Here is a 10,711-nt window from a genome sequence, read left to right as displayed (position 1 = left end):
CTTTATTCTTCGTTACCGGATGCCACATAATATGTGCATGTGTGAAAGGTTGAATTTTTTCCTTCCATAGATTAGAAGATTGAATTTACATGCACAAGTAGTGTTCAAGTAACTTTACGGGATGTACAAAACGTTAAATTTAGGGATCATGATGTTATATATGTTATATTTCATAAGGGGAAAGTAAAGATCTACGACCGATGGTAATATATTCCCAGAAACTAGACTATGTCAGCAAATGATGATATATACCATATACAGTGGTGTAGAATGAGACTACTTATCTTCTGAAAGGTCCTCAAGACAACAAGAAATGCTTTCGCTTTTTGAGTAACGATGAATAAGTATATCTACGTGTGCTACAACGATGATGACCAGTTGCCAATCCTTTTGGAAGATAGACTTAATTAACCAACCATATATGGTTTAAGAGTAAAAACAATTTAATTTTCACATATAACTATGTGCAGGAAAATGAAGAGATATACAAGGAATAAACAATATCTTCGGATAATCCCGACAAACTGAGGTGGTTGTTCGGTAAGAGCGCAATTCTATACCTTTCTTGTTATATCAGTTACAAGTTATGCGTTCCACTTCAGCTTCCGCTGAACATGTCAAAGATAATTTGATTTTTGTCTATGATTACGATTCATGTAAAAGTTGCGCGTGCCGGACATCCATTATCATATAGAAGAGATGGTTATATTTTTTCTGTCAAGTTCTACCTTGAGCCTTCCTCCTATATATAGGTATGTTAACTGCGCTGAGTGTTACATACTTGCCAGCAGGGAGTTGCTTGAAACATGTAAGTTGTCATAATATTTTTCCCATATTTGATTTAATGTGTGTGCTCTATAGTAATTGTGTGATATAATAAATTAGAATTCATTTTTAGTAAGCTCCAGCATTGGAATCTCGTGATTCCCAGTGAGAAAAAAGTGCATTGTTAGATTAGAAACAAACTAATACATGTGTGTTCGTGAAAATAAGTAGTTGTGAGAGATACTTTTGCTTATAATTATGACCAATGGCCAGAGTAATATCTTTTAAATTGACCATGTGTTTTACTTAATTGTGTGTCAGCACATGGCCTTTTAATAGATAGAATCAATTAATAATATCTCCACTAGCACCTTAGGTTCAATATTTTTCATTGTGTGCAAAATGTTTGATCTATTGCTTCTGAATAATAACGAGAAAGTACTAGAAACTTGCACAATTTAATGCCAACCAACATGCTTGAAATTTATCTTGTTCGATCATATATGATCTTTAGTCCCTTAGAGTTCTGGAATGCAGAAACAAATCTTCCAAGAGATAATTTTGAAAACCACTTCATTATATCTATATAACCTCCAAATTAATGCATGACTAACCAACAACTAAGAAATTCATTCATTTACACTCTTAGTAAATTCTTAGTTGTAGTATCTTAGACCTCTATAAATACATATAATCTCATCTTAAAGTCTATAAATGCTTGTGATCTTCAACCTTTCCGTTTGACTTTCCGTTGTCAACATTCTTATCGCATATACCTAGTATATCTCATATTCATGAAAATAATACCTTGTTTTCTAGCTTAATTGCATGCACATATCAGACAATTCTGACAAAAATGTGTCAACTCATCCAGCGGGGAAATGGCCAAGAGAAACACTATTGTGCTACTACTTGTCCTTGCAATTGTGTTATCGTACAATGTCTTGGAGGGCGTTGCACACCAGAGCCAAGTTGCATTCTCTCGCAAAGTGATGAATACGGAACAAAAAGCATCCTTTAGCAGGGTGATTCCATCGCTTGGCGGACAGGTTCTTGGTGCAACAAATGCAGGAGGTGTGAGCAATAATGCTGAAATAGCAAATGTTGAAACTACCACTACCGCAGATTCCCATCATGATGTCTCTGTGAAAGATTTTCGTGGGATTAACCACAAACCACCACGTTATAACAGACCATAATGATGAACTAAGAAAGAGGACCATGGGCTGAAACTAGATATCCATGGATGAATTAAGTATCAACTTGGTGATTTCTATACTAAGATGTAGTTCTTTGTTATGTGTGTAATGTAACCGTTTGTCAGACCTGGATTGTGTGTTGGAGTGTCAAGCTATTTACTGCTCTACTAATATTGTACAAGGTAGTATTGTACTAAAATGCAGAATAAATCAAGCTCATGGTCCATGGTAATGGCAACTATTTATATGTTCCATGCGATTCTTTGTCATTCTACAAGTAAACCAACTTTCAAAAACTACTAGACAAATTAATATATATAGCAGCTGAAGCCTTTTCTGTCAATAATATATGATTTTTATGTTTAATCAGTCATGATTTTGTCTCATCGGGTATGACTTTTCTAGCTACGGTGGGAATTAATTAGTGGCTAGCTATCCCGATATAGAGCTAGGGATGTGCGTACCTTAGTCCAAACCAGGCAGGAAAGGAAACTTGACATGCTGACAAGCATAGTTGGTGTTGTTTCCTACCCTCATGATAGGTGAGCTGAGCCTAGTAGTACATGCACTTCAACAAGATGAACAAATCAGTAGCAAGGAAAATGATTTTATCCACCTTTAAAACTACTACCTCAGATCCATAAATAAGTGTTGCAGTTTTGAAGTAAGGTGAACTAACCTTAGTTCAAAATTACGACACTTATTTTAGATCGGAGCGAGCAATATTTTAATACAAAGCAGTCATCTTAGACTACATGTACAGTGAACCACTCCCTGATAATTAATCATCATCAGACACGGCTTTCAAAAATGTATTGTCTTCGTATCATGAACCAGCTGTGATGATCAACAATTCCATGTATAAGATTAGTTTTTCAGCTCCCGCTTTGTCCCTACACTCTCTATGAAAAATGAATTCAAAAAAATAGAAAACAAAATCAAAAGAATATGAAACTTTGCGACACCAAATATGCTCAAACTTTGAAGGTGCTTGCAAGTTTTCATGAAAAAAAAACATTCAAGGAGCTCTACACAAGAAAAAAGATTTTAGTGCTCAAAGTTTTGACCACTTTTAGCATTGATATATGTACACCTTTCTCTACATGATATTTCATTATGAAATTTTGCAAGCACCTAAAACATTTGAGCATATTTGATATTGCAAAGTTTCTGTTTATTTATTTATTTGAATTTACTGTTCATAGAGGGTATAGGGACACACGGGAGCTATCACACCTTTCTCTTCCATACATTGAACTAGATTTACTAAATATAAAGATGATTTATGAAATATATCACATATATTTATTTATTTTTGAACTATTTGATGCAATACATCGCCCATACTGTTTGTCATTACTCCGTTCATCCCGGTTTATTAGGCCCTCTTTTATTTTTAACCAAAGTTTGACCATGAATTCAACTAATAAAACGTATATGCCACAGAAATTATACCATAGAAAATCGGTTTCAATTGGAAATCCTACAATACACTTTTTATATGATATACTATATATATATATTTGTCAAATACATGGTCAAAGTTAGACCCAAAATACAATGGGGCCTAATAAACCCGGACAGAGGTAGTAATTGCCTATGGCAATTTATCTAACTATATATGGGCACTCTCAATGCATTATGTCCTAGACTATATTATATTCATTTCATATGCACTGAGTTATATATAACCCCTCCAATGCATTGTATATTATTGTTGTATCTAAAATGGCCCTCATATAATGTGTTCTGTGAGGGAGTTATCTTGGTTTTGGTGCTAAGAACTATATCTTGATTACATACGATAACTCTATTTTTTCTTCATTAAATAGGGTGACACATTAGGATTTGAATTAGGTGTCATAACTAAGATATATTACAAGGTGGAGCACTGGGACTGCCATAATGAAAGTTTCCAAAGAAAGATCTGCTAGCCAGTAGCGGGTAGATTTTTAGGGTACGTATATGGTAAACATTCAATACATTTATACACCCTCCTTTTCGGTTTGTTATTCCTATATCAAAAATCAATTTAACCAAGGAGAGCCTAGTTAATCGCTGGACCACATACTTGTGGAGCATGCATTGCCCTCTCGCCTTCATGCATCTGTTGGTTCCACAAGAAGAGTAAAAAAGCAAGGGGAATCGGTTTTCACCCGCTTCTCCCTAAATTAACTGGTCAATTCTCTTCCGCCTAATTAATTGATGCGGCGAATCATATGCTTCCATTTTGGGAGAAAAAAGGAGCCTATTCCCATTGCATTGGCCCCTACAAACTGAAATTATGTTATTTAGACGAGCCTAATAAACTGAAAAGGCGAGGGAGTACCATTTACTCTTTGTCACTGGATGCAAGAGAGAGAGAGAGAGAGAGTCAGTCTGAGAGAGAGATTATGTATTTTCTTTTGAAAGATTGGTAGGTTGAATTTGCATGCACAAGTAATTAGAATGATAATCAAGTACAAAATTTCCATAATATGATATAATCTAGTGTTGGTGTTAAATTATGTTTTGGTTTGTGGGTTGTAGAAAACATTAAATTTAGAGGTCTTGGTATACAATTGTGTGAAGATCTATGACTGAGGATGATATATTACAAGAACCTGGACTATGTTAGAAAAATCATGATATCTATCATATCTAGTAGTGTAGAATGAAACTACTTTTTTGTTGAAAGTTGTTCAATACAACAACAAAACCTTTATCTTTTGAGTGACGCAAAATAAGTGCATATAGGTGTGCCAAAAATATGATGATCATTTCCCCATCCCTTTGGATAGACTTAGTTAACCAAACATATATGGGTTATAGTAAAATGCAATTTAATTTTCAAATATAGATGTGTGCGGGGAAATGTAAAACCATACAAGGAATATAAACTATCTTGGGATAACACCGACAAACCAAAGTGGTTCTTCGGTAAGAGCACCATTGCATCACTTTGTTGTTATATTGGCCACAAATTATGCTTTCCACTTTAGCTTCAGTTGGACATGTTGGAAATGACACAACTTGTGTTTATGATTATTAGTCATGTAAAAGTTGCGCATGCCTGACATCCACTATCGAATATGAGAGATGTTTATCTTTATTTTTAAGTTATATCATTGAGTCTTTCCCCTATATATAGGCACGTTAGTTGTTTTGAGCATCGCATACTTGCCATCAGGGAGATGCTTGAAACATGTAAGTTTGTATGATAGTCTTCCCATATTCCATATAGATGCATGTTCTCTATAAAGTGGTGTACCAATCCCTTATAATTCATTATCAGTATGTTAGGATATGAGACATTCTATTTACAAATATATAGATTCTTCTGATTGTCAAAACCATTCAGCGAGACATAATTATGTTGCCGGTTAGAAACAAAGTAATACATGTGTGCACACCAAAACACTTAGAGAAGTATTTACAACTTTGCATAAAATTGTGCGCATCAACAACTTGTAAATCAATGGCAGGGTAATATGTTTGAAACTGACAATGTATTCTACTCCCTCCTTTCAAAAATATAAGATGTTATAACTCTCTTTTCTGGATCGGATGTAAATAGACACGTATTAATGTGTTTGCATTTCAGTTTGTATATAGTCCATATCAAAATATCAAAAACATCTTATATTTGTGAACGGGGGAGTACTTAATTGTATGTCACCACATGGGATTTTGAATAAATAGCATTATTAACTATATTCCCACTAGCACCTTATGTCAAATAGCTGTCACAGGTTAAAAATGCTTGATCTACCATTTTGGAGTAATATGTAGCACAACAATTTGTCGTGTGCGATCCATTATTGCCAACCAACATGCCCCAAATTTCTTTTGTTAGATCTTATCGGATCCTTTGTGAGATGGATTTCACTTGTTATTGCCCTAGAAAATATGTCTAAGTTTTCTCCGCTAGGTGCTAGATCAGAACAAAATATTTTAAAAAATAATTTTGAAAATCTTATTAGAGTTGTCCCAAATATTTTGTACAAGGTATGTTACAGTTGGTGATGGAGTTGTACTATATGTAGGCAGGGCATGGAGTCTTGTTCAAATAGGACACTTGTATCCTAGACCTCTTATATAGTGAGCGTAGACACACAATGTAACATATGCCAATATAATAGGACATGCGCATAGGGGGAGTTGGCAGCATGTGTCGGGTGGTCAGTTTGCAATATTTTAGCGGTGTCACGGGGAGGAGCACCCGAAGTCATGCCACAGGAATGTAGCCGAGCTCGGTGATCCTCATTAACAAATTTTGGTGTCTTTGCTTGGTTTTCAGCAGATCGACTATGTGCCTCGGATTACTCTAATAAACATCTATGTTGTATCAGTTATCCAAATTGAGAATTATTTCACAACAACTCAGCAGTTCATCCGCCTGCACTCCTGTCAATCCCTTTGTTGTATATGTAATCTCTTACACCACTATGTGCACACGTATAATCTGATCATGAAGGTTTAAAAATCCTTTTATTTTCTCCTTCTACCCTATCTAGTATTGTAGCATACCTAGTATCACTTACAAAATTTAAAATTCTCATTGAATTCTAGCTTCATTACAGGTACATATATTATATTCATATAAAATTTGTGTCAATTCATTCAGCGAAGAAAATGGTGAAGAGACATACCGTTCTCCTACTACTTGTCTTTGTAATTATGTTCTCCTACAATGTCCTGGAGGGTGGTGCATACCAGAACCAAGTGGCATTCTCTCGCCAAGAGCTGAAAGCAGAGCAGAAAGTATCCTTTACTGGAATCGATCCATCGCTTGGCGGGCAGGTTTCCGGCGCGACCGATGCAGGAGGTGCAAGCAATAATGCTGAAATATCAAATGCTAAAACTACTGCTGCCACGGAGTCCCACCGTGACGTCTCATGGGATCAGTTCCGTGGTATTATCATCCACACCCACCAGGTCAAGAAACCATAATGATGAACTAAGACAAACGACCATGGGCACCAACCTGATATATATCCATGGATGAACAAATTATCAAGTTGGCAATTTCTACACTAAGATGTGGATTCTCTGTTATATATGTGTGTGTAATATAATATGGAACTGATATATTGTAAGACTTGGATGGTATGTTGGATTATCAAGCTACTTATTGCTGTACTAATTACTGTACATGGTATTGTACTATACACTGCAGAATAAACATGCCCACGGTCCATGGTAATGCCCACTATTTATAATTATATCTTCCATGTGATTCCATGTCGTTCTACAAGTAGAACTACTTTCCAGTACTAGTAGACAAATCTATATAGTGTCTCAAGCTTGTTTTTACTTCCAAGACGAAGGAGAGTGACCATGACCCTCCCCTGCACGACCAACCACAAATTAGACGCCCACAAAAAAATTCAACCTAGCAATCAGGCCCATTATTAGTAGTCTGTTAGCCTAAAAATTGTAGCTTCATGATGAGAACATGTGGTGACAGCAGGGGGTCATGGCTGCTCCTGGTGCACAGCTATTATTAGATAGTTGCACATATAGGTGTGGGATGCTCATGTGGTGCTGAATTATGCATTTGCTTGCATGTCATCAGCATTGTGCGGTCGTGCACATACAAGCCCGTTATTAGTAAGTTCCCTATATTGATCCGAGATTTTCCTGTGGTGCTGAATTATGCATGACCATGTATATGTGATTGCGGCTGCGCGCGTATATAAGCATGTCACAAGCATCGATCCTAACTTGTCATTCAGAGTTTTACAATCCCAGATAAGTGTACATTTTACAGGGTGCGTTTTAGCAGATACAAATAAGGAAGAATGGAGTCATCACACAAGCTTTTCCCGGCCGTAGCCATCCTCCTCCTGCTCGTCGTCGCCACCGGTAAGTACCGTTTCGCTCTTGTTGCCAGAACAACACCATGTAAACATGCATATGATATCAGTGTGCTCCAATTCTTGGGTTGGTTTATTATTGTTGATTAGTGTTCAAAGAACTAACAATGTGCGCTTATTCATGTTTGTCTTCAGAGGTGGTGCCAGCGCAGGCACGAGAGTGTGAGACAGAGAGCGAGCGGTTCAACGGGCTGTGCTTCGTGTCCGCAAACTGCGCCGGTGTGTGCAATGCGGAGGGGTTCACCGGTGGCAAGTGCTCCGGCTTGAAGAGGAGCTGCATGTGCACGAAGGAGTGCTAGACGATATCATGATATATTTAGGTGGTTGGATGGCGACAATTATGAACTTATTCTTCGCATGGTTTGAATTACTTTTGTTCGTATGTCTGATAAAGTTCCAGGTTCACCGCGACGTTATCCTTGGGTTCGAATGAAGGAAAATGTTTTCTTTCTTTAAAGCAAAGAAAATGTGTGGCCCATGAGAGTGTTCATGGAATCACATGTATCTCCTTTTTTCCCTGTATTTGTCTCTTCTTTCCGGGTGTGCCTAGCTCCTATCTAAATGAGACGTAACTAAGTATCATCTATCTCCTATGCCATTTGATTTTACATAGAGATTCATGAATACTTTTTTCCTTTCCTTTTTCTTCGATTAATCAAATGGTGTACAAGTTAGATGGACATTGCTAATTCTCATCTAGAAGAGAATTAGCAAATCCGCTTCTTTATATATAGAAGTCGCCCGGACTAGCAGTTTGTAGTAGTTTTTTTAGATGGATCTCACTGTAGATGAACTATCAGAGTTTTGTTTTTTTAGCGGAACCAAATTTCAGGAACAGATGTCCAACCGGTCAAGCCAATAATTGAGAAGATTTAGCCCAAGAATAGCTGGGCAGGTATACGAATGAAATGAGATGTGAATAGTGTTGGGTTAAGTCCCTCCACATGGAGGTGTGTTGGAAGCCCAACATCAGCCCATAAGTCTAACACACGTCAGCCGTTGATCTCTGTTGCATCCAATGATTGTGAGTGCTTCCTAGTGAAGGGGGTAGAGAAGAAAACCCTAGCCACTCCACCCCTGTTGGTGGTGGCAGCCATTCGTGAGTGTGTGAGAAAACATACAAGAGAGGAACACAACCTGTGAGAGAGAGGAAGAAGAAGTAGAAGTTCTGCCCAGATTTGCTACATTTGACTAGATAGTGTTCAAGCTGGTGATTGGAGGTTCAAACGTGTTTGGATTGGCACCAAACTTGGTGAGCTTATTCCTTACTTTGATTAGTTCAATCTAGTTAGCTGGTTTGAGAATTGGGTCAGTGGAGCATCAGATTTGAGAGTGTTTAGTTCAGCTCAGACTGTTGTAGTTTCAGAACAGAGTAGTTTTGGGAGACGAACAGTTCGGGTAGCCAAACGATGTTTGATGGAGCTGATGAAAATTTGAGAGGATCTCAGAAACTCGTGTGTCTACTTGTTTGCCAAATCTGGTGCTGTTTGGTTTAGAAGTTTAACAACAATTTGCAAAACACTGAAGGGGATAGAAGTTGTGTCAACTCCGTTTTGCTGAAATGTTGCCTCTTGTGGTTGTTATTGCTATTGCTGGTTGGCAACATGGAGAGTCTGCTGTAGATCTTTCTAGAGATTCTAGAGAGGACTTTGTACTCACCATTCTCATAATGAATTTATGTGGACCGATCAGTCCACAGCCGTGGTTTGTTACTCCTCAAGTTGAGGAGGTCTTTCAACGTTGAATCATGTGTCACATGTGCATGTTGTTTGTGTTATTCCGCCGCTTGTTGGTTGAAACTGTCCTCATAATTCACTACAAGTGGAGGTGGTTGTTTAGTGTGTAGATTTGCCATGTTGCTGAATTAGGGCAGTGTATTGTTGCTGTCCAGCCCCAACAACATGGTATCAGAGCTTTGGTTTGCTTGTGCTAATTGATGAGATTCTTGTGGTGAAAGATGGAGGTGAATACCATCAGTATGATATATTTGAATGGTACAAATTATCAAGCATGGAAGGGCAAAATGGAGGACTTGTTATATGTCAAAGAATAATGGAAGCTAGTGTTCTCCACTGAGATGCCGGAGGGCATTGATGAAGATTAGTGGAAGGTACTTCATCGCCAAGCTTGTGGGTTTATTCAACAATGGGTCTATGACATTATTTTAAACCATATCATCGATGAGACACATGCACACACATTATGGCAGAAATTGGAAGAATTATTTGCCTGAAAAGAAGGTACAAACAAGATGTTCTTGATCAAACAACTGATTTGTTTGAGGCGCAAAGAGGGCATTCTAATTGCAGATCATGTGAATATGTTCCAAAGCATTATAATTCAACTTTATTCAATGTGAATTAGATTTGAAGATGAAGTGAGAGCCTTGCTGCTACTAGGCTCATTACCAGACAGCTGGGAGACCATTAAGGCCATGATTTGCAATTCAGCACTAAATGGAATTGTCACTTGGAATCTTGTGAAAACCAGGGTACTAAATGAAGAGGCCAAAAAGGTGGCTGAATCTAATTCTTCCTCACATTTATAGGCGTTGGTCACTTAGTCCAGGGGGATAAGCAGGAGCAGAGGTCCAGGTAAAGGGATAGAAAGAGGCAGGAGCAAATCAAGAGGAAAGTATGTTGATTATGAGTGCCATCACTGCCATCAGAAGGGTCACATTAAGTGGCAATGTGGCAAGTGGAAGAAATACAAAAAAAGAAGAAGAAGCAAGATCAAAACCAGTAGACAGTGATAGTGAAATAGAGGGCAACCAAGTTACTTCATTAGTTGAGGACATCATGCTTTTTATGCATGAAGAAAATGAGGGCAGATTTGGTTCCACTACTGAGGAGAGATCACTGTTGTTTCTGATGAGATCGTCAACTTGTG

The 10,711-nt window shown here is 37.7% G+C and overlaps 2 protein-coding genes and 1 long non-coding RNA gene across 4 annotated transcripts; all 3 read left to right on the top strand.

Moving 5' to 3' along the window:
* The first annotated feature begins 651 nt into the window (after positions 1–651).
* Positions 652–2,196, top strand: LOC123040186 (uncharacterized). The gene is made up of 2 exons (XR_006418069.1): positions 652–808; positions 1,640–2,196. It is a non-coding gene; the product is annotated as an uncharacterized lncRNA (long non-coding RNA).
* Positions 2,197–5,122: 2,926 nt separating this feature from the next.
* LOC123040185 (uncharacterized) lies at positions 5,123–7,168 on the top strand. Of its 2 annotated transcripts, none has more exons than XM_044463105.1 (2): positions 5,123–5,150; positions 6,571–7,168. In XM_044463105.1, exons 1-2 carry the CDS (start codon positions 5,138–5,140, stop codon positions 6,894–6,896), a joined length of 339 nt encoding a protein of 112 aa, XP_044319040.1. In that variant the 5' UTR covers positions 5,123–5,137; the 3' UTR covers positions 6,897–7,168. The 2 variants fall into 2 exon arrangements, 1 of the variants encoding a protein (XP_044319040.1); XR_006418068.1 differs by having other exon boundaries at positions 5,129–5,150; positions 6,527–7,168.
* A 496-nt stretch (positions 7,169–7,664) lies between these two features.
* LOC123040184 (defensin Tk-AMP-D1.1) lies at positions 7,665–8,404 on the top strand. The gene is made up of 2 exons (XM_044463104.1): positions 7,665–7,811; positions 7,958–8,404. The coding sequence occupies exons 1-2, from the start codon at positions 7,748–7,750 to the stop codon at positions 8,119–8,121; spliced, it is 228 nt and encodes a 75-aa protein (XP_044319039.1). The 5' UTR covers positions 7,665–7,747; the 3' UTR covers positions 8,122–8,404.
* Positions 8,405–10,711: the final 2,307 nt, after the last annotated feature.

Source organism: Triticum aestivum, chromosome 2B (assembly GCF_018294505.1).
Source record: "Triticum aestivum cultivar Chinese Spring chromosome 2B, IWGSC CS RefSeq v2.1, whole genome shotgun sequence".
NCBI lineage: Eukaryota > Viridiplantae > Streptophyta > Magnoliopsida > Poales > Poaceae > Triticum > Triticum aestivum.
This window is presented reverse-complemented; position numbering and strand designations above follow the sequence as displayed.